Source organism: Delphinus delphis, chromosome 1 (genome assembly GCF_949987515.2).
Source record: "Delphinus delphis chromosome 1, mDelDel1.2, whole genome shotgun sequence".
NCBI classification, from domain to species: domain Eukaryota; kingdom Metazoa; phylum Chordata; class Mammalia; order Artiodactyla; family Delphinidae; genus Delphinus; species Delphinus delphis.
Genome location: NC_082683.1, coordinates 44,210,221 through 44,232,952, shown reverse-complemented (window position 1 = coordinate 44,232,952; position 22,732 = coordinate 44,210,221). Strand labels below are relative to the sequence as shown.

Genomic DNA, 22,732 nt, shown 5'->3' with positions numbered 1-22,732 from the left:
TTTGGATTTCTGGTGCAGGCTTCTCTGGGAATTTATAAATGCCTCTGGCCACTCCAGGGTGCAGTTGCAGGCCCTTGGTGACTTGGAGGATTCCTGATGTCTGAGAGACAGTGGGGCTTGTCACTCCTGCCTCGGAGGACCTGGGGTTACTTGGACAGCAGGCCAGAGGCATCCCTTGCGGCATCTGTTTGTCTGTGTGTGTGTGTGTGTGTGTGTGTGTGAGAGAGAGAGAGAGAGAGAGAGAGAGAGAGAGAAGGAGGGAGGGAGAGAGAGAGGGCAGGAGAGGACAAGAGGTGGAGAGAGGGAGAGGTGTTCAGTTCAGGGGTGGAGGCTGCGTCGTGGCAGGCCGTGTGGACTCTAATAATGTGTAATGTGCATCCCCAGAGGTGAGACCAGGGCCCTCCCAGCCCTTTGTATCTGCACTTCATGAAATAAAACTAGGGCAACTGTTTGCTGAGTTCCAAGTTTGCTCCAGGCCCTGAGTGAAGGGATTTCCATGTTTCCTCATTTAAACCACCCACCAACTCTGGGAGATTATGTCACCCCTTTTTCAGGTGAGGGGAGCCAGGGTGCAGAGAGGTTAAGTGACTTGTTGAAGGACCTTCATGTTAGTAAATGAGATTTGGACCCAGGCCTGTCCGGCTCCAAACCCATGCTCTGTCTCCTGCGTCGTGCTGCCTGGGGCCTTTAGCTTTAGTTATCCTGAAAGTGGACGTCAGACGGCCATCTGCTATCTCGCAGACTCTGCCTGAGCAAAGGTCCGGTGAGCCTCCTCCCTCCAGTGACCCCTCTGCAGCCCAGGGTTGCCGGGAGACCGGTGGGGCCTACTTTTCTCACGTGCAGTGTCCAGTGCCATAAGTTAAGCAGTGCAATTGGAGTTGAGGGACCTGGGGAGGAAGCCCAGCTCTGCCCTTCACCACAAGACTTCGAGCAAACGACTTTCACTCTCTGGGCTTTGCTCTCCCCACCCACCTCGTGAGGAGATACTACACATCAACACTCCCCAGACTCACTTCCCAGGGCTGAGTGGTGAGAAGCCTCACCCAGGAGGCCGCGGGGCAAGGTCTGTGTCCTGCTTTGGGGAACAGCTGCACCTCAACGGAGACGGCAAGGTTCTAGGAGAGACAGCAGTTGGAGCACCCAGCGTCTAGTAGCCGGGCAGGTCACTTCCCCTCTCTGGGCCTCTGCCTCCTGTCACTCCAATGACTGCTCCTCAGTGTGCCCTCCAAGGCCTCTTGTGTCCCGGCGTTCCAAGAAGGTGCCTTGGCTCTGTGAGGGTAGGAGGGCTGGTGTCAGGCACTGCTGAATCCTCGAGAGCCTGTAATTAGAGCTGTCTATTTAGGGACACAGCAAATGTCTTATTAATTATAAAGAAAGGAAGCAGACGGATTGTTTAATCATTGTCCTTGCTGAAAGGTTATGCAATTAACTGTATAAATATTCATTCAGAGTTCAAGCAGCTGCCTGCTGCACTGGGGTATGCAGAACCAGGCCCCCAGAGATGGTGTGGACAGGTCAGGGGCCATTTCAGTCACCTGGGCTTTTGGGCAGAGAGTTTGGGGCTGGTTCTGGGCCACTTCTCTACCCGCAGGAGCAGGAGGGGTTTGATGGAAAAGGGCAGGGTTTTTAGTCCAAGGAACCGGGACTCTGCCCCTCACTGCTGTGCATTTTGGGCCAGTTACTTGGTCTCTCTGAGCCTCAGTTTCCTTATCTGTAAAATGGAGTGCTTACCTGCAGGACCACTGCCCTACTCCATTCCAGGGGTGCCACTGACATGATGATCTTTGTGAATGGTGCCCCTGGAGTTTGCATTCACAGCCTGCAGGGCCCACTTACCTGGCAGGGTGAGGGTCAGGATGACATGGGAAAGTATCAGCTCCTCAGAATGGAGCAGCCTGACCCACTGTAGGTGCCCAGTAAATGTGGCTCCCTACCAGCTCCTCTGTTTCCTAAGGCCTGGCGCAGGGATATATGGCTGCCTCGTCCCTCCATCCCGTGGTTCCCTCAGGGGCTTGCAAACATACAGAACCTCCTCTATCACTTTTCTGGGAGTGAATTTAAGAGATGAAATATCCTATATCTTTTAGACTTGTAGAATGATAACTCAGGGGTTCTCAAATAGGGTGCATGAGAATCACCAGGGGAGGTGAAGTGGGGGGGAGTTGGCTAAAATGCCTGGGCTCTGCCCTCGGAAGTTTGGATTCAGTCTAGAGTGAGCTGGAGCCAAAGAACCTGCACTTCCAACAGCCCTCACACACCCACCCCTTAGTCAGGACTCCAGGACACACTGGTCGCTGCAGCCCCCTCGTGTTCTGCTGGGCCCAGAGTGGGAAGTGCTTTCTCGGGTCCTGCAGGGCGTGGGTGATGGAGGTGCTCTGGGCCCCTCTCCTGACTCCCAGGCTGCTCACCACCCTGCACTCGCCCCGAGGAGGCCGTTGTAAAGGGTCTTTGAGTGCCAGTGCTTTCCAGGGCTCTACACGACAGTATCTGTAAAGGGAAATTTCTGTAAAATGAATCCTGTGAATCCCGTATTCCCAACAGGTCGCCTTATATTTGTGAAATGTATTCCTAGGGATAACTTTGGGATCCACAGTTAGGGGTCCGAGGTACTCCTCTCCCACAGCGTAGTAGTGTCTGGGGGCCTTGACTCAGATACCTGCTCCCAACCCCACCTTGTCTGTGCCCTTTTCTCCATCTCTTGTGGCCTCTCACCCCAGCTATGGAAGTAAGAGGAAGAAAAACTGGTCTGAGATCAGAGAGAAAAACTGAGGGTAAGGCACCAGTAACCTGCCACCTGCAGGGTGCAGTGGACTGTGCCGTCTCTGGCATCAGACACAGCTGACTGCATCCTCACTCGGCTCTTGACAGCTGTGTGACTAGTACCTGGTGATGGGTGCCGTGTCTGGTACACAGCAGTGCTCAATAGCTACTCACTGAGGGAACAAACAAGTCCTCAGCTCTACGCGTGGAGAGTAATGGTAGGTATCATTAGTGAGCACTGGCTGGGCGTTCTAAGTGCTTTACAGACATTAACGTAGGTGTTCGTAACAATCCTGTGGGATAGGGAATAGTATTGTCCCCACTTTATGGGCACAGAGATGAGGATTGCTGGCCAAGGTAGATAGCCAGTGAGTGACTGAGCTGAACCCAGGCAGCCAAGCCCCAGAGCCCATGGCCTCGACCTTCGTGCCGGAGGCCCCAACATAATCTTCACCCTGCTGGGTTGTTGTAAAGATTAAATGGAAGCGTCTAGCTCTGTGCCTGGCACATCCTGGAGACCACTGAGTTCGGCCTCGTGTACCCCCTGAAAGGCAGAGGGAGCCAGCCGCGGAGGCCTGAGATGCGTCTGCCTCAGCTGGGTCTGTCACGTGGGACCTTCTGGGACGCTCAAGATGAGAGCCATCCCCAGGCCTGATCAGGGTTCTCATTCTTTCTTCCAAATTGAGAATCAACCCTGGGGCTTCGAGCCCCTGATTGAGTCAGCCTCTGATTGCAGCTGCAGTAATTATAGCTGTGTGGTCCCGCTGGGCCCTGCCACTCAGCGGCTGCTCTCAGCACCATCGCCAGGGGAGGGGGCTTGGAGGGAGCTGTTGGGGCCTTGGTGAGCCCTGCACATCTGCAGTCATGGAGTCACTGATCTGGAAGGCAAACTGAGGCCCACATGGGGCATATCTCACCCAAGGGCACACAGCTGGAAATGGCAGGGACTCATGCAGGGCAAGGCGGCTCCACATTGCTGGAGCCTAAAGGGAAGGCTTGGAAGGGTGGAAGGTCGGGCCGGTGAGGCAGGCAGGGGTTGGCTGGATCAACCAGGGGCCAGGGGCCAGGGGGCCACGAAAGGGTGTTAGGCAGGGCAGTGGTGGGGTCAGTTATAGGATTCAGGAAGTCTTAGGGGAAGACAGGGGCTTCTTCTCAGACGAAGAAACTGAGACATGGGGCAGGAAGACCCTGGTGGATTCCCAGGGCCTCGGGCCAGGTTGCTGGAGCCTGGCAGTAGGACCGGTTGGCACCATGCCCTGTGTCCCCCGCGGCTAAGCCATGCACGTGTGTCTGTCTCCACAGCCAAGCAGGTGTGTCCCGCAGAGAAGCTGAGCTGTGGACCCACCAGCCACAAGTGTGTGCCTGCTTCGTGGCGCTGTGATGGAGAGAAGGACTGCGAGAGTGGAGTGGACGAGGCCGGCTGTGACACCTGTGAGTCCGGGGTCAGGTCCCCAGGGTTCGCCACGCACAGTCAGGCAGCCTCGGGGAGCAGTGGCCGCTCGTGGGGAGGGGCCAGGTTCTCCAGGGGGCTTGGCAGGTGGAGAGGAAAAGGTAACGGTCAGGACACTAGTAATGGCCGGGCACTTTGCAGAGACATTCTTTTTCATCCTCACAAACACCTCACGAACAGCCATTATCATCCCCATTTGTGGGTGAGGAAACTGAGGCTCAGACAAGCGAGGAAAAGTGCCCACGGCTGAGTGCTGGAACTGAGATTCAAATTCAGATCTGGACAGCAAAATCCATGCGTTCTTAAACCATGCCTGCCTGACATCTGCTCACCCATTCCATACATCTGTACTGATCTCTGAGCGAGGGCAGGGAGACCAGGGTGGGGACCGTAGTGAGAGATGGTGGTGGCCCGGGCCAGGGCACTGGCAGCGTCAGGGGTAGGGAGGGGGACTGTCGCTCAAATCTCAGATTTGAGCCCCCGTGCCATAGGGCAGGAAGACATTCCCAGCAGCCTCGGCAGGGACAGATGGAAGTGGTCACTGGGGCAGTTCCACATCACTGAGCTTCAAACACAGGGATTATCTCCTTCCCAGGGAGCGGGCCAGCAGGGCCTGGGCCAGTGGGGTGCACAACCCGACCGTGCATGTTACATATTTGATGGGCGCCTACTGTGTGCCAGGCCCGGAGCCAGGCTCTGAAAGGGCCGATAAGGTGACTGCTACACAGTCCTCCCTCTGGGAGCTCATGATTAACGGGGTAGACAGACTGGCTCTCGTTACAAGGCTGTGAGGCTGGGCTGAGATCTGGGCGATCCCTTGGGGGCTTTTGCCAAGCACGTGCCCACCACTGTCTCCCACCCCCTCCCTTCATCAGCTTCTGTATTTCATCCTATCCATCCTTCCAGGCCCAGGGGAACGCCATCTCCTCTGGGGGCTTCTGAGTCACAGCACTGTAGGATTCTGAGTCTGGAGTTTGGATATGTCTGAAGCCGGAAGCATCTGGTTATGGGGGCAGATCCTGGCTGGGGCCAGCAGGTTCAAAGCCCCGTTGATGGCATTGGCTCATTTCTTCAGCTGTGATCATTTTGTGGGGCCTCACTGGCCAGTGAGAATCCTCTTCCCTCCCCTACCCCCTGAAAATCAGATGTTTCCTCAGTCATCAAGGCCATCAGCCACTACCGCAGCGGGTAGGAATAGCTCTAACGAGGGCATGTTGTGGCAGGACTGTTTCCTGTTAATTATAGGAGATAGTGGTGTTCGAAGGGCCTGTGGGGCTTCTCTGCTTCAGCTCCCCAACCACCGGGGGAAACAAAAAGAATTCTCCCTTCTCTCATCCCTCAGAGCTTCTTCCATTCGTGAATGCTGGGCGAGGGGGGTCCCTGGGCACAGGCCTGAGGATGTAGATCTTCAAGGTGCTGTCAGCTTCCAAACCTTGGAGCGAACTCAGGATAAAGGCAGCACGTCTTCTCAGAACTCTGATCGTAATGAGTCCTCCCTCCTTGTCTGGACAGGAAGGAGGCATCAGCTTAATCTTGAGGGGCAGACATCACAGGGTAGGGTGTGCTTTTCCCACCAATGCCCCAACATCCCAAAAGCCCAGAAAGGGAAAAAAAACGCATCTGTCAGAAACCTGGTAGCGCTGTCAGCAACACATGACACGAGCTGCCCTACATGGTGAAACTGAAGACATCGTTCTCTTTTATGTTCCCTAACGATGAGAAAGGACTTTTCCCCACCGGAAAATAAAAACACAGACTCTTGGCGCCCCCACGTGGAGATATCTGGTGCTGCCACCACCGAGTTACCTGTGGCCACAGCTCCTGCATCCACACCCTGCCTGGGCCCCCAGGCCTGTTCTTGGCCTCTGTGTAAGGAATGAAGGAGGGCAGGAGGCCAGGTCGCTGCTCTAGAAACAGCCTACACTCCAGGATGGGAGGAAAACCAGAAAGCCGAGATGAGTTAGAGTAGGAAGTAAGAGCCCCAAACCTGAGTTCTGGTTCCCTCATCACCATGGACTGACTGTGTGACCCTGGGCAAATTGCTCCTCTCTCTGGGCCTCAGTTTCCCCATCTGTAAACTGGTAGTTGGGCTGGTGGTCACTAAGGCTCCCCCAGCCTCTGAGCTCAGAGCAGCCCACCAGAGAGGGGAAGCCCAGGGCCCCAGGCAGGGCCAGTGACCTGTGCCCTGAACTACTGCACATCCCTGAATTACTCCTCACACCAGGGCCGTTCCAGCCTCCATCCACACCACACCCACTCACTGCAGGGAGCTCCTCTGTGCCGGGCCTTCAGAACAAAAGTGGATCAGTCTCAGAGCCCACCCCCATGCAGTTTGTGGTCACGGGGCAGACAGAGAAGGACACAAGACCCAGACACCTGAGCAGGCTGTGAAGGGTACCAGAAAGGAGAGTGGAGGTGGGTGGAAACTTGCCAAGCAGGGGAGCATGAAGTGTGTTATGAAAGAGGTAGAATTTGGGCCCTTGAAGGATGCGAACTCATCGTTGCGATATACAGAGACAGTGGCGGGCAAGAGATGGGCGCCCAGCAGATGGGGCAGCTTGGGCAAAGGCCGGGAGGTGGGAAAGTGTACAAATGGTCCAGTGTGCGACGTGAAGCCGGAGCATGTGCGGGAGTGAGGTGATGGGGCAGAGCAGTAGCTCCGTGCCAGTGGCCTCGGATGCTAAGCCCAGGGACTTAGGGTAGTTCTGGGCAAACTGGGGACGGGGAGGGACCTGAGCTGTGTTGTAAAGAAGCAGGTCCAGACCTTGTTCCCTGGGAGGGTCAGTGTCATGTTGCATATCATTTCCTGAGGACATCACAAAGCCCTTCAAGACAGGGCGTGTTCTGCAGTTTTAGAGACTCCTAGTCCCACCATCCTGCTGGGAGCAGCACAGGAATTCCTACTCCCAACGAGGCTGGGGAGGTTCAGGGTGGCAAGTGTGCTGCCCCAGGTCATCCAGCATGACCCTGGCAGGACCCGGATTGGAGGCCCCCTTTGCTGTCCCCTGTTCGGCGCCCCAGCCGGGCTCATTCTGGCCCACGGGTGAGGGTCAGGGCCCCTGTAGCGGGACCAGCGGGCCGGGGCACCGGGGATGGGATGGGGTCCGGCGGGCCGACCGGCTCTCTGTCCCGCGCAGTGTGCGCCCCGCACGAGTTCCAGTGCAGCAACCGCTCTTGCCTGGCCGCCGTGTTCGTGTGCGACGGCGACGACGACTGTGGCGACGGCAGCGACGAGCGTGGCTGCGCCGACCCGGCCTGCGGGCCCCGCGAGTTCCGCTGCGGCGGCGACAGCGGCGCCTGCATCCCCGAGCGCTGGGTCTGTGACCGCCAGTTCGACTGCGAGGACCGCTCGGACGAGGCGGCCGAGCTCTGCGGCCGCGCGGGCCCCAGGGCCACGTCCGCGCCCGCCACCTGCGCCGCTGCCGCTCAGTTCGCCTGCCGCAGCGGCGAGTGCGTGCACCTGGGCTGGCGCTGCGACGGCGACCGCGACTGCAAGGACAAGTCGGACGAGGCCGACTGCCGTAAGCCACCTCCCCTCCGTATCGCCCAGAGCCGCGGGTGCGCGACTGTCCGCCGAGGGGCCGCGTCTCCTCGCCCTACTCTGATCCTAGTAATGTTTTAACGGTGGCAGCAGGACTTGGGAAAAGTGAAGTGACTTGTGTGAGGCCACGTGGCTGCTAAGCTGCGGAGCTCAGGGTCTTCACAGGTACCTGTGACCTTCAGTAACGCTCCCCCCCACCCCCATACCTCCCATCTCTGCCCTTCCCTGTCCCAAGCAGTCACGAGTGGTTCCAATGCCAGACACCTTGGTACACTCAGGAAGCCCCCCACCCTGCCTACCTGCTGGGCCTGCTCATCCTTCAAGGCCTTGCCCAGGTTCCTCTGATGGACCCAGCTGGGCTGCGTCTCTCCCCTGAGCTGCTGCAGGTCCCTGGCACCCTCTCTTACAGCACATCCACACTGTGATGCCCTTGTTGCTCGCCCCTCAGCCCCACTGTGCACCCTTGAGCTCCTAGAGGATGGGGAGTCTCTTAGTAATCTCTGTGTTCCCCACCCCTGCACAGCACCGCACACACACTGGGCGCTCAGGAGGGGTTTGCTGAAGGGATGAGGTCGTTAAGTAATGAGCACGGAGACTCCAAAGAAGACCACGTGTCTGTTTGGAGGGGTGGCCCTGGGGAGAGACGGTGGAGTGGGAAACAGGAGACCTGAGTTGTAGTCCTGCCTTTGCCAGCTAGAGTGCTGTGTGACCCTGGGTGAGGCCTTCCCCCTCTCTGAGCTTCAGTCTTCCCATTTTGTGCCTTGGCCGGGTGTCCTCCGAAGACTCCCAAGCTCAGCGACCGGTTCTGTTTTTGCCAGGGGTGGATACGGAGTGGGGGTGAGGGTGGAGCTTGGGGGAAGAGAGCTGTCCCAGCACCACAATGGCCCTGACTCTCTCCCCTTCCCCTCTCCTGGCAGCGCTGGGCACCTGCCGTGGAGACGAGTTCCGGTGTGGGGATGGAACTTGTGTCCCTGCCATCAAGCGCTGCAACCAGGAACAGGACTGTCCAGACAGGAGTGATGAAGCTGGCTGCCTGCAGGGTGCGTGTGGTCAGCAGCAAAGGGGCAGCATCCTCTGAGGCGAATGCCTGAGCTCCTCCCCCCGGCTCCGTAGAGAGCAGCGAGGGAGACATCACCCCTTGGTCCCTAAGATGCATCTTCCCTCAGAGCATTACTTGCCCCTAAACCACCCAGATCCCCTTCCTGGGGTCCTAGTGGCACTAGACCTGGATTTTTAAGGACTTTGCAAAAGCTGAAAGAGGCCTAGGGGGAGGGGACATGAAGGCACTGCAGGAAGTCCAGCCCCCACCATTGGTCCACATCTACGCCTCCAAGCAGCCTCCCTCACTCGTTCCCAGACTGAGCAGAGACTGAGTCCCACTTCCCAGGGAGACCACTTAATTCTCAGATGGCTCTGCGGTCATCACCCTGCAGCAGCAGCAGGGACCCGGACCCAGTGGTCATCTGGAGAAATGGATCAGTGATTGGGCAGTGACGTGGCCTCCTCTATCTAGGGCACTTGGAGCATAGGTCCCCCTCAGGAGATGGTCAGTGCATCCGCCAGGGTCTCTGTAGAGCTGCTGCTTTTCCCTCCAAGTTCCCTAATACTGACAGATCAGACGCAGAGCCCCATGCCCTGCCCTCCTAGATGATGCTTGGGTATCCCGATTATCCCTGGGGTCCTGTCCTTCTGTGAGCAGAGCTCCCTCTGGCCCTGTATTCAGCTGTCTGTCCTGGGTCACTTTCTAGAGACCAGCAGGGACTGGGGCTGGAGCTCTTCTCACCTCCCATGGGCCCAGCCCACCCCAGCCCTCCCTGCCCAAGGTCTCATCAGTGCTGTCCACTCTCTTGTCCGGCCCGACAGAGTCAACATGTGAGGGTCCCCGCAGATTTCAGTGTAAGAGTGGCGAGTGCGTGGACGGCGGGAAAGTGTGTGATGCTCAGAGGGACTGCCGGGACTGGTCAGATGAGCCTCTGAAAGAGTGTGGTACAGTACCTCTCTCCGTCCCGCTGCTGGACTAACCCTCCCTGCCACGCCCCTCCTGGCCCCAGCCCTCGACTGCCCCTCTGCACACATTCTGATCTGACCCTCTCTCTGGACTCGTGCGCTGTCCCATGGTCTCAGACGGGGCTCTTTGCCTTTGGGGCCTCTTGTTCTGCTACTCTGCAAATCAAAGGGCCTTTCCTTTCCAGATGCTCAGAAATTATGCTTCCTCTCACAAATGCAGCCTCTCCTCACTTCTTCCACGTTCAGACCTCTGAGTGTGTGCTCACTCTGAAGTTTCTCTCTTCCTCGTTATTTTTGCCCAGCCGACCTAGCCAGGGCGCTGGCCTCCGAGGCCTTCCAGCCCCCTGCAGGAGACCCTGCAGGGGAAGAGGTGGGGAACAGCAGGCGGGTGGGCAGACGAGGCACATCTGGAGGCCACTGGGCTCAGGCCAGGCCCGGGTGAGCATAGGGCAGAGGCAGCAGCAGAGGGTAGCACCATCCTGAGAAGCTTTCTGGGAGACCAGACTCACGGGCTGGACATGAGTTAGGAGTGGAAAGAGGCGGCTGTCCTGATGGCCAGAGCTGTAGGGGTGGGTTCCAGGCTACAAAGAACAGGAGAGTCTGGACCGTAGGTGGGCGGGCATCCTAGAGAGCACGCAGGAAACCCAGCGTGGGCTCCAGGAAGGTTCATTTCTGAGGTCAGGGGACAGAGGATTTCTTGGGGGACAGAGCCTAGGTCAGACCCTCCCTCCCCTACCCTCCTGGCAGACCCTTTTCCACCCAGTACCTCCCCTCCTGAGCCCTCAGAGGAGCTTCATCCCCTGGAGCTCCCTGGAATAGCACGTTTCTGCCCCTACTGAAGATTAAGAAATTGATTTCGGAAGGAGGAGTGGCTGGGTGAAGGTCCCTCGGCCTCCACCTGAGCTTGCAGGTGACAGACTCCCCCCAGGCCCTGCCATGGAAAGTCCCAGAGGAAGGAAGTTATGGAAAAGAGGATAAGGAAGCGGGAGCAGCTGAGCCTAGCCACCGCCCCCCACCCACAGACTACTAACCTGCTAAACTCTCTTCTCTCTTGTCTTTTGCATGACACACCAAAGAGACGTATGTACGCATGTGTTTGTGTCTCTGTGCTGGTGAGAGGCCAGTGTCTGTACCCATGGCTCCTTCTCTGAGGAAGGCAAGGGAATTGCATCACGTATCTCTGTGCGGCTCCCACGTCTGTGTGAATGTGCCTGCCTGTGCACGTAAGCTGGTGTGTGTGTGCATGCAGGTGTGGGCATGCAGGTGGGCGTGCGTGCTGGGAGAAGGGCACTGCCCCTTCCTTCAACAGGGGACCTCAAATGCTCCTCAGGCCTCTCTGGGCCACCTTCCCCTCTCCCCACCCTGCAGGCCCCCCAGCAGAATCACCTCCAGGGTAGGTAGAATTGGGAAGGCCCGGAGACTCCCCTCAGCCTCTGCCTCAGCACTGGTCTTCCAAGGAAGGGTTGACGGAGATAGACAGCTCGGGACCCGCTACCCATTCTCTGACCCCGACTCACCTCAGCCCTGGAGGACTCAGTTCCTTGGTCTTTCATCGAAGCCTGAGTCACGTGGAGCTCTCCCCTTTCCCCTTGCAGAGCCATCCTACACATGCCCCTCCACCCAGTGGTCGGTAAATACAATGGTTGAGCTGCTGCCCCTGCAGAAGGCGGGGTAGGAAGTGAGTGAACTGGTGAACAAATGAACGGACGGGAGGGAATAGTGTGGTGTGGGAGAGGTCAAGGAGGGCTTGGAGTGACAGAAAGAGTCCTGGAGGTGGTACCCTACAGAGACCACCGCAAAGCTACCACAGCTCAGCCCACCCCGAGGGGCTGGGGCTTCCCAGGGCTGGGCCTGGCTGAGTCACCCCCTGGCCCCCGAGTCATGGGGTTGCTATGGTCTTCTTCTTTCAGTTCTGCCAACATCCCAGAGAAACAGGAGGCGGCCCAGGGGTAAAGAGGAGCACTCCCTAAGCATGGCTCAGGCTGGAGGTGGGGCACCACAGCTGTGCATGGCCTGGGGTGGGCAGCTCAGACCAGCTGTGTGCATGGCCCTGGCTGGCCGGGCACAGCTCTGCCTGGCTTGGCTGGAGTGGTGGGACGTGGGCCTGATGGGCAGAGGGTGGCACGGCACCTTCCCTGGCTGGCAGAATTAACCCTCTGTGGTTCTAAAGCCCAAAGATGCTGTGAGAACTTGCTGAGCCTTGGTCCCGGCCTCCCTGACCTCCGCTAGGACCCTGCCAGGAGGTGGTAAGGGAGTGGAGGACGGGGGAACCAGATGACCTCCTGGCATCCCTTCATCCCTTGCTGCAGTTGGTAATATTGGGACCAGGCCTGTGACTAAGTGTAGGAATAGGGACAGGTGCTGAAATGAGAGGAGGTGAAAAAATCCACCATAGTTCACGGTGGGAGAGAACTGACTTAGCAGCAGCTCCGTGGAGAAAGAGGCCTGGCAGCCTTAGATGACCACAGCTCAGTAGCGGGCAGCCCTTGTCGTTCAGACTCCTCTGGGTGGCAGACTAGCTCTGGGCCCTGCGGGAGAAGGACACAGACAGATGGAGTGCAGGCAGGGAAAGGCACTTGAATGGCGGGGGACCAGGAATCGGCGCTTTAAGGAGATTCTGGGGGAGCCATTGGACTCTGGTCAACCCCACACAGAGCCAGCTGCCTCAGGAGGAAAGCAGGCTTCCCGAGGCTGGGGGTGTTTAAGCAAGGGCATTTCGGAAGGGATTTTTGGGGTCCCTGAGGGTTGGACGTGGTACCTGCAGGCACCTTCAACTCTGAGGTCACAAGGAAGGAGGAGCCATAAGAAATGTGTTTGTGAAAGGAAAGACCTTAGGCAGCCTAGCTGCCTTCAGCCTGGTGGTGGACAGAGCCCTGGCCTGGGAGGCAAAGGACCCGAGTTCTGGTTCCACTCTGTCCTGTCTATGCGACCCGGCCCTCTCTGAGCCTCCTCTTGCCCAGTCACCTGGCTAATGAGGCTGAGGCTCAGTGAGGCTCTGGGGGAAGCTCGCTGCCCCGGGTCTCTGCTTCAGCTCTAGGCCCATCCCTGTCCTGCCCCCACCCCAATCTGAGCTCCTGGACCCTCAGGAGCCCACGTCCCTCCCCAGGGCTGAACGAGTGTCTGCACAACAATGGCGGCTGTTCCCACATCTGCACCGACCTCAAGATCGGCTTTGAGTGCACGTGCCCATCGGGCTACCGGCTCCTGGACCAGAAGACCTGTGGTGGTGAGCCCCTCCCCGAGCCCCTCAAGGAGGCGGCTCCTCCGGCCAGTGCTGACCTCTGCTCCCCCCCACAGACATTGACGAGTGTGAGGACCCAGATGCCTGCAGCCAGATCTGTGTCAATTACAAAGGCTACTTTAAGTGCGAGTGCCACCCTGGCTACGAGATGGACACCCTGACCAAGAACTGCAAGGCCGTCGGTATGGACACTGCAAGGTGGGGGGGGGCAGGGGAGCAGCTCTGAGGGAGTCCAGGAAGCAGTGTGCTTCCCATACGTGAGGAGCGGGTGTGCACACCTGCGTGTACACACACAGATGGCAGGTTGCACACACGGTGCTCAGAGTGTAAATATTCAGCACACACACGATGCACTGTGCATGTACACCCACGCAGACGCTGCACAGCGCCACCCGGTACAGCCCACAGAGTCTGCACTCGCACGACACACAGTGCCAGACACAGGCTGGACCGTGCTGGCTACACACGGCACGGGCAGCCCACACAAAGAGCAGGCCATGTGCAGACCTAACGTTGATCGTCACGTCAGCCAACGGAATTCACTTATTTTATTCAGTTCTTTACACTGGACACCTAACATTGTTGTAGGCACTAGGGATTCAGCAGTAAGCAAAACAGACGTGAATCCCTGTCTGTCCTCATGGGACTTACACTCTAGTTGGTGAGACAGACAAGAAATCAGAAAAATAAATACAGTGCATGGCAGATGGTGATGAGGGTTCAGGAGAAATATAAAGTAGAGAAGTTATAGTTTTCGATAGAGTGGTCAGGAAAGCCCTCACTGAGAAGGTGACATTTGAATAAAGGCCTGAAGGAGATGAAGGAGTGAGCCATGCATCACCTGCAGGAGCCGAAGGCAGCAGCATGCCTGCTGTGTTCAGATAAGAACGAGGAAGCCAGGGCAGCCAGGGCAACCAGGGCATAGGAGGAGATGAAGTCCAAGAGGTGACTTGGGGGCAGATCACAAAGGCCTTCGAGACCATTCTAAGGGCTGACTCTCGGTTTCACTGTCAGTCGGGGAAGAAAGCCTTTGTGGGTTCAGAGTAGAGGGACAGGGTGTGCCTTACATTTTAACTGACTTCCTCTGTAGGCTGTGTTGGGAATAGACTGTCGGGGGCAGGGGAGGAAGCAGGGGAGCTGCTGCAGAGGTCCTTGCCGTCAGCCAGGAGAGAGGTGATCGTGGCTTGGATCAGGGCCTTGCGTGGGAATAATGAGAAGTGGACAGTATGAATATATTTTGAAGGTCAGGATTTATTTTGAAGCAGCAGGATTTGCTTATGAATTAAATGTAGGATGTGAAAGAAAAAAAAGGAGTCAAAGATGACCCCAAGGTTTTTGACGAACTAACTGGAAAAATAGGATTGCTATTTATGGAGTTGGGAAAGACGGTGAGAAAAGCAGGTTTGGGAGAATATTAGATTGATCTGGACATGCTAAATTTAACAAAACGGTTTAGACATCTAGCAAAGTATTGTGTAGGCTGTTGGATATACGAACCTGGGATTCAGATGCACGAATACTCATTCTATAGGTTATAACAACACAGCAGCTACAATAATTGACATGTAGCCCGTAAACCCAAAACATATACCACCCAAACTGCACAATGTACAGCACATACATTAGCCCATCACATGTAACATGCAACCTGTTCTTACCCCCACATGGGACAGGTGTGACACAGAACTGGGATTACATACGTGCAGTGGAGACAACATACAATGGCCCATGTATACACAAACCCTTATGTGTGAATATCTAAAGTGCAGTTACTCAAAAACTCAAATCATAAACACACAGGGTTCCTGTCACAGTCACAGCTCTCAGTAAAAATCACCTCAAGGTACCCTGTAACCCAGCTCCTGCCCTCAGGAAGATGAAGTGTCTTTGCTCCCATTTTGAGGTGAGGAAAATCACAGTTGGTCAGTGGCGGAGCTGGGCCTTGCATCCAGCTTTCCTCCTTTCTCCTTGCGCTTAGACCTCTAGTTTTCCATGGTATCTGTTTGTCCCACACCTTCCCTGTCACGCCAACCCTGCTTTGAAATAATCTCCATCACTACACACAGGTCACACACCCAGCCCCAGGCCCCACCTGGCTCTGTGCTGGTCCTACCCTGTCCCCAGGGAGCACATTAGCCTGGCACCGATGGACAGTGACAGGAACCAGGTGGCCTGCAGAAGTGTCAGCTGGAAAACAAGAGGGGGAGAAGGTACAGGGGCAGGTGTTGCCATTCAGTATTGCAGGTGCCTGAGAGTGGCCCGCTCCATCTGAAAACAGGCTGGAGGGGTGGCGGCCTGTGCGAAGTGCTAGGCCCTCATAGGCCTGGGGGACAGTGACCCTCCCCATGGAGTAGCCAGGAATGTCTAGCTCACTGAAGATCTTCCCAAAATCTAATCCTAAATCTAAAAATGGGTTTGTGTATACACGGGAGGTTGTGTGTTGTCCCTTTGCACGTATATAGTCTGTGTCATATTATACACATCCCACCCCTGCCTTTGGCTCAGAATAAAGTGAAAACTCTCTCCCTGGATCACAGGATCCTTTGTGATCTGGTCCCTTCCAGCATCTGCAGATTCGTCTCATGCCAATACACTCTGTATAAACTAAAGTCTCACAACGACCTCCTTGAACCTCCTCCCTCGAGTCCCACCCCCAGCCCTGAGGGCCGTGCTCCATGCTGCAGCCTCAGTCATCTTTCTAAATCATTTAACGCTCGTGTTGCCCCTTCTTGAACACTGCAGTGGGGCCCAAGCAGAGGAGGTGGCAGCTGCTGGGGAGACATGCATTCTAGGTAGAGGGACAGCTTGAGCAAAGGCCCCGAGGCAGCAAAGCTCTGCCGTGGCAAGGTGATGACAGGTAGTCTGGTGGCCGGAATCAAGGTGTCAGGGGGGTGAGTGATGAGGCTGGACAGGGAGCTGGGGTCGTGCTGCAGAAGGCCTTCCGTGCAGGCCAGAGGAAATGGGGAGTCATCAAAGATTTGGGGGGAGTTTGTGTGCGATAAAAAGAATAAAAATCCCTCTGTTATGCATGGGGCTTTGCATCTTATGCTTCTTGTAGCCATCATTTCACCTGCTTCTTTAACCTGTGAGGTAGGAGTCGTCGCCACTTTTTACAGGAAATGAGGAGTCCCCCAGCAAACCAGTGGCAGAGCCTTGGTCTCCAGATCCCCCGCCTCTTGCACTGACCCTTTCCCTCTCAACCCCCCTGCATGGCAGCTGGCAGAAGCCCGTCCCTAATCTTCACCAACCGGCACGAAGTGCGGAGGATAGACCTGGTGAAGCGGGACTACTCGCGTCTCATCCCCATGCTCAAGAACGTCGTGGCGCTGGACGTCGAAGTTGCCACCAATCGCATCTACTGGTGTGACCTCTCCTACCGCAAGATCTACAGGTGAGTCGAGGCCTGGGTCCTGCAACCAGGCCTGGGGGGCGGGGCTGGGGCCAACAAAGAAGGAGAGGAAGGGTGGCCTCTGCACCCCTTCTGCCTCTATATTTCCCCAGGACAGAGATCGGGCTTAGGAAGGCACGGGGGATCACAGCGGTTGTGGAACTGCCAGGACTTCTCCACCTGCTGGGCCTTCCGGGGGGGGGGGGGGGGGGGGGGCTGAGGGCTTGGATGGGCAAGCAGCTTTGAGCCCCACACATGAGGGCTTTGACTGACCTCCGGCGGCCTGAGCGGGCAGTGCGAGACACAGGAAATGTTCAGCCAGGGCGGAAAGGAAGAAGCCTCTGGGCTTTGGTAGGGATTTTCAGAGCAGCTCACATATATGTGTGTTGGATGCTGGGGACTCAAAGATGACTCAGACCTGGTCCTGCCTGGAGGATCCCACTCAGAGCATAGCGAAATCCACTGTGATGAGCATGAGGGAAAAGTATAGAGGAGGCCTCTGACCCAATCTGGCGGTCAAGGGTGGCACTACCTGCAGTCCAGCCCTTCCCAGCACAGTCAGTGGACTCTGGCGCTTGGGAAGGCTCCTTGCACACGCAGGAGGTTCTCTCCTAGGAGCCTCTGCGTGCCCAGGCCCCCTTTCTTTGTCCTGAGATCCACTTGGCAGGACTGCCGATGACCAGGCACTGGGCGGACTGTTGAACGAATGGTGGATGGATGGATGGAAGCAGTCCGCGTGCTGCTCACCGACAACTCGATGCTTATCACACCCCAGCACACACAGACACACTCACACTCGCACACCCAGAAACAGCTTGAGCAGTGCCTGTCCGATGGTTGTGACGGAAAGAGGCAGGATTTGATGATGCCCTGGTTATGGAGCTGTGGGAGGATGAGTCAGAATGAATTCCCAGGTTCACTTTGGGAGTTTCAGTTTCCGACTTGGGAGGTTTCATGGACGGTGGTACCATCCTCTGAGATGGAAGCAGGGGAGGAGTTTCGGGTGGGGGGTAGGCAGTCTGTCTGTGTGGCTGAGAGGAGGGGAATGGGGATGAACAGTTTGGGATGTGTTGAGTTCAAGGTGTCCATGGGACGTCCGACGGGGGCCAGTTGGCTTTATAGTCTGGAACTTAGACAGTTGTCAGGATCAGAGGGTCAGAGCTGTGGATGGCTGTGGGCACTGTGGAACTAATCACCCGAAGAGAGGGTAAGTGGAGAAGAAGACCTTGGGAAATAAAGCATTTGGGAGAGAGAAAGCCCTGCTAATTTTGCCTCCTGAGTGTCTGCTGTACTGTGGCCCCTTCTGTCCATTCTTACTGCCTCAGCCCTTCTGCACACCCTCTTCGTCTCTCACCTGGGTGCGGTCACGGCCTCCTAACTGGTCTCTCTGCCTTCATTCCCTCCTCCTCCAATTCCTCGCGTATTCTGCAGGTGCCACAGTGATCTAACATGCCTCTCTGGCCATGTCCTCCGACCTGTTCAGTTACCCCTCCACAGTGAAATCCTGAGCCTTTAGCGTGGCACACAGAGCCCGTCAGGATGTGGCCCCTGCCTACACTTACTTCCTGTCTTACACCCCACATACCCCACTCCACCCCCACTGGATCCGTCACTGTTCCAGAGCACACGCCTCGGCATCTGCACATGCTGTTCCCTCTGCCTTTGTTCTTTGTGTTCCTGACAGACTGGGCCTTCAGGGCTCAACTACAAGGCCTTCTCCAGCCCTCCAGGATGATGTAGTCTCCATTACTCTGCCGCTATAGCCTCTGATACTTTCTGTAATCACAGTGTCTTGGTGTAATTATCTGGCTGTAAATTTCTGTCCCTACTAAACTGAGCTCCTCCAGGCCAGAGACCGTGGCTGACTTGAGCCTGTATCCTTATCCTGGTGGCCCAGGGAATGTGTTGAGTGGAAATGAGCCAAGTTCCTCTCCAATGCGCTGCTGTGACCCAGAGGGAAGAGAGAGGGGAAGGGCAGCTCCAGATGGGCCCGGGGGTGGCACACCTGCCCACGCCAGCCCTGGTTGCTCCTAGCGCCTACATGGACAAAGCCAGCGACCCGGCGGAGCAGGAGGTCCTCATTGATGAGCAGCTGCACTCTCCGGAGGGCCTGGCAGTGGACTGGGTCCACAAGCACATCTACTGGACCGACTCAGGCAACAAGACCATCTCAGTGGCCACAGTCGATGGCGGACGCCGCTGCACTCTCTTCAGCCGTGACCTCAGTGAACCCCGGGCCATTGCTGTCGACCCCCTGCGAGGGTGAGTGTTCCCACCCCCAAATTGCCCCAGGCGCTCAGTCCTCATGTGTCTGTCACAAGAGCTGCCTTGAGGGCTTCGGAAGGCCCTGGGCCACCCAGACACAAGCCACAGGGAAGAAAGTCCGTGCGGGCCCCTCAGCCTGTGAACCCCTGACCCAGGGTCCCTTGCGCACTGGTCGCCAGGGTGCTCCCAGGACTCTGCTACTCTCTCACCATATCATAGAAGCAGAGCATCTCAGAGCCGGGTAGGGCGCTAGAAATTGCCTGGTAGACGCTCCTGGGGCAGGACGTCTTCCCTCAGGCTGCTGCGTGCCACAGGTGGGCATCTGGCGACTGCTCGCACTTCCAGAGACAGGAGCTTGTCACTTCTCATACGGCCTGTTTCATTTTGGGGCAGCTCTGCCCATTAGAAAGTATTCTTTTGTTTGTTTCGTTCTTATGTTCCCATACCTGCCTCTCTTGGACTTCCTCCATTGGCCTCCGGAGTTACCTCTAGCATGTCTACTCCCTGCCCTGCAGGACAGCCAGCAAGATTTGAGGACTGAGATTACTGGGTCAGCTCTGCTCCAGCCTGCCTGCCTCCATCCCCATCCCTGTGGCCCACAGCCTCTGGGCCCCTCACCACCCAGGCTGCCCTGCTCTGCCCATGCCTCCATATCGGGGGTAGGGATTCTGAACAGAGCACGACTCCCTCCCTCCCTCCCTCCCTCAGTGGGGATGTCCTGAGATGGCATGGTTTTTAAGCAGCTGCATCATATTATGTTTACCAGGATCACCAGCTTCTTCCTGCTGCTGTTTCCTTAATTGTTAAGCAGGGATAAGAAAACCCTCTTCTTCCAGTGAGGGCAGCTGGGGGTGAGGCTGGCCACCTGAGAGGGTGTGCGTGGCCTTTGTGCGTGGCCTTGGGAAGTGGCGGACAGCTGCCGCTTTGCACAGGTGCATCCAGGCACTCTGCAGACAACTGTCATCTCCTTTAACCCCCACCTCAACCCTGTTCTCTGTCTGCTATCACACAGACCTGGGGCTGCACCTGCCATGTCCCCAAACCATATAGTTACACCCAGCCCATTCCTGGTCCATTGTGGCTCGGTCAGGGTCCCGCCAGAAAACCCACTGCACACTCATTTTAAGATAATTTAAGGCCGGTTAATAAAGGGACTATTGACAAAGGAGCGGGTAAGGTCTCATGCACTATCCTGGACTAGTAACAGGTAACAGGCCTGAGGGGCAGGAGCAGGGAGGGTTACCCGAGTTGGGAGGGAAAGAGCTGGGTAGAGAGGGTCACCTTTAGGGCATTAGCCAGCTGAAGGCACCTCTGTAGGGGGGAGTTAGGGGAATAGACATCCTGACCTCAGTCTCTCCCCTTCCCCCTCCGATATTTTGCTGAATACAACTGGAAGCCAGACGGCTAGGGAGCCCAGCCCAATGATGTTCCCACATGCGCCAGCCTTTTGGTATACAGAGCAGAATGGCCATGGGATTCGAAGTGGCAAATGGAAGGGATCCAGAACAACCACGCAGCCCCCCAGCCTGGAGCCAGCCTTGGCTTGACACCAGCTTTCAGCAGAGGCATTTTGGGGAGGGTTAAGCACGTGGGCTTTAGAGCCCAACTTAATTTGAACTTAAATTTGAAGCCTGGCCTTACTACTTATTCACCACGTGATCTTAGGGAAGTCAGCCTCTCTGAGCCACAGTTTACTCCTCTGTAAAATGGGACTAATAATTACACCCTCCTGGGGTAATTGTGAGGCTACTTTGTTCAACAAATAGTAAATAAGGCCTATAGGCCACACACGAGCTACCTGCCAGGGACAAAATGAGGAGTAAGGCAGATGAGGCGCCTGCCCTCAGCGGAGCGTATAGACTAGTGGGGAAAACAGACAGTAAACAGATACGCCACATACCGAATGCACACGTAAATAACCGACGGTGTGAGCGCTCTGGAGGGAAAAAACAGGGTGTTTTAAGAGTCAGTAACAGGGAGAACCTATTTACATCGAGGGTCGGAGGAAGGTTCTCTACTGAAAAGACGTTCTAAATGGCACACAAGTGGGGGCAAAGGCTCTGTGAGGGCCTTGGTGCCCTGGAGGATCTAAGAGAAGCCCTGGCGGCGGGTGTGGAGTTTGTAAGGGAAGTGGGCAGTGGTGGCAGGAGAGATAGCCAGAGAGGTAGGCAGGGACCTAGTCATGCAGAGCCCTGTCGGATATGGTAAGGATTTGGGATCTGATTTTAAGGTCAGTAGGAGAAACCATCATAAAGTTTAAAAACTGGAGAGTAATAGATCTTAAAAGTTATCACAAGAAAAAAACATTGTAGCTCTGTGGGGTGCTGGATGTTGACTAACTTCTTGTGGTGCTCGTTTTGCAATATCAGATCATTATGTTGCACCCCTGGAACGAGTGTCATATGTCAATTATATCTCAATTTCAAAAAGCAGGATAATGACAGCTTATTCCCATTTTTAGAAGCTCATTTTGTCTGCTCTGTAGGGATTGGATTAGAGGGGCAGTGATTACTGCATTTGTAAGTACATGAGATGAGACCACTCACCTAGTAAGTACTCAATAAATGTTCAACAAGAAAGAGAGAGAAGCCCTGGACAGAGTTCTAGCTGTGTGACCCTGGCTAGGTCATCGGCTTTCTCCTCTGTCAACCAGGAAAGTAAGAGGGTTGACGGGGCCCTTCCCTTCCTGCTCTGGCACGCTAGGGCTGGAGCTGGAGCTGCTGGGGTGGGACAGATGGGCTGACAGGCTGTTCAGCTGAGGTCAGGGGGACTCTGGGAATACAGGCTTCTCCAGGGACTCCGATAAGGCGAAGACCGACACGCCTGCCAGTGCTAAGGTTTGATGGCTCCCGTGAACTTCAGAGGTCTTTCCAGTCCTCACTAAGCGTAATCTTCAATATTCAGAGGGCCACTGAGCCCTTGTGACCCACACCACCCCAGTCTTGTTCCCTGACAAGAAGCCCATTGGGTTCTTCTCTCTTCTAGGTTCGTGTATTGGTCTGACTGGGGGTACGAGGCTAAGATCGAGAAGTCTGGGCTCAATGGTGTGCACCGGCAGACACTGGTGTCAGATGGTATTGAGTGGCCCAACGGAATCACCCTGGGTGAGCCCTGCGTTCCCCCACTGGGGGGCCTGTTCTAGCGCCTGGAGCTGACCACTGCCTGGGGCTCCGTGGGTCTTGTTGCTGTGTCCCCTTATAGTGCCACTGCCTGTGTTTCCTGATGGTTGCCCTGGGCTGGCCTCTGTCTGAGGCCTGGCCTGGAGATGTGGGCAGGGAAGGGCCACAGAGGAGCAGAATTCCAGGCTGTGGTCCCAGGCTCACAACCCGATCCCCTTGTCCCTTTTTCCTGCTCAAGATTTGCTGAACCAGCGCTTGTACTGGGTGGACTCCAAGCTGCACCAGCTGTCCAGCATTGACTTCAGCGGAGGCAACAGGAAGATGCTGATTTCCTCCCCTGACTACCTGAGCCACCCTTTCGGGATAGCTGTGTTTGAGGTGAGCTCCGTGAGGGGAGGCATGGCCCCATCAGGAAGCTGAAGCCTAGGAAAGGCTGTTCAAATAGGATGACTCCCTGAGACTCGTCCAAGTGGAAACAAAGGGACAGGGAAGCTGACTGGCTTGTTTGTACATAATACGTGAGCTGTCTTCAGACAGAGGCTATGCAGCCCCTTGTCCACCTGGCAGCCTTTCCAGTGCTTCCTCCCCAAGGCCCCTCCCTCAGAGCACTTCCCACAGGTAAGTAGCTAGACCAGGTACCCTCGGCACCCAGCACTGTACCCACGTATACAGAAGGTACCCAATAAAGAAAGGGAAAAGGAATACACATTTCCTTAGTATTATTTACTATGGAAATGGCCTGAGAGATGCTATTCAATTCAGCACACTCTCACTGACCTTTGCTGGACCCTGGGGTCATAGAAGTGAATCAGACATCATCCCCGTCCTCAAGAAGCTCACAGGAGGGTGAAGAGTCAAGACCCTCCTGTGTTCTGACCCTAACAACGTATCTCCTTGGGGAATGAGGAAGCCAGAAGCGACCAAGTTCTCACACACCCATACCTCTTCCCCAAAACTAACT

General features: G+C 56.1%; 1 protein-coding gene across 4 annotated transcripts in view; it reads left to right on the top strand.

Annotated features, from left to right (window-relative positions):
• Window positions 1-22,732, top strand: part of LRP8 (LDL receptor related protein 8) — an 80,711-nt gene that overhangs the window by 40,411 nt on the left and 17,568 nt on the right. For 2 of the 4 annotated variants that reach the window (XM_060022256.1, XM_060022285.1), the window contains exons 4-12: window positions 4,063-4,191; window positions 7,348-7,731; window positions 8,669-8,791; window positions 12,865-12,984; window positions 13,056-13,181; window positions 16,216-16,390; window positions 18,422-18,649; window positions 21,638-21,756; window positions 22,010-22,149. In XM_060022256.1, coding sequence (XP_059878239.1) covers window positions 4,063-4,191; window positions 7,348-7,731; window positions 8,669-8,791; window positions 12,865-12,984; window positions 13,056-13,181; window positions 16,216-16,390; window positions 18,422-18,649; window positions 21,638-21,756; window positions 22,010-22,149 — 1,544 coding nt within the window. Of the gene's footprint in view, window positions 1-4,062; window positions 4,192-7,347; window positions 7,732-8,668; window positions 8,792-9,614; window positions 9,738-12,864; window positions 12,985-13,055; window positions 13,182-16,215; window positions 16,391-18,421; window positions 18,650-21,637; window positions 21,757-22,009; window positions 22,150-22,732 lie in introns of all 4 variants that reach the window. The other 2 variants (XM_060022275.1, XM_060022265.1) reach the window with 2 other exon arrangements.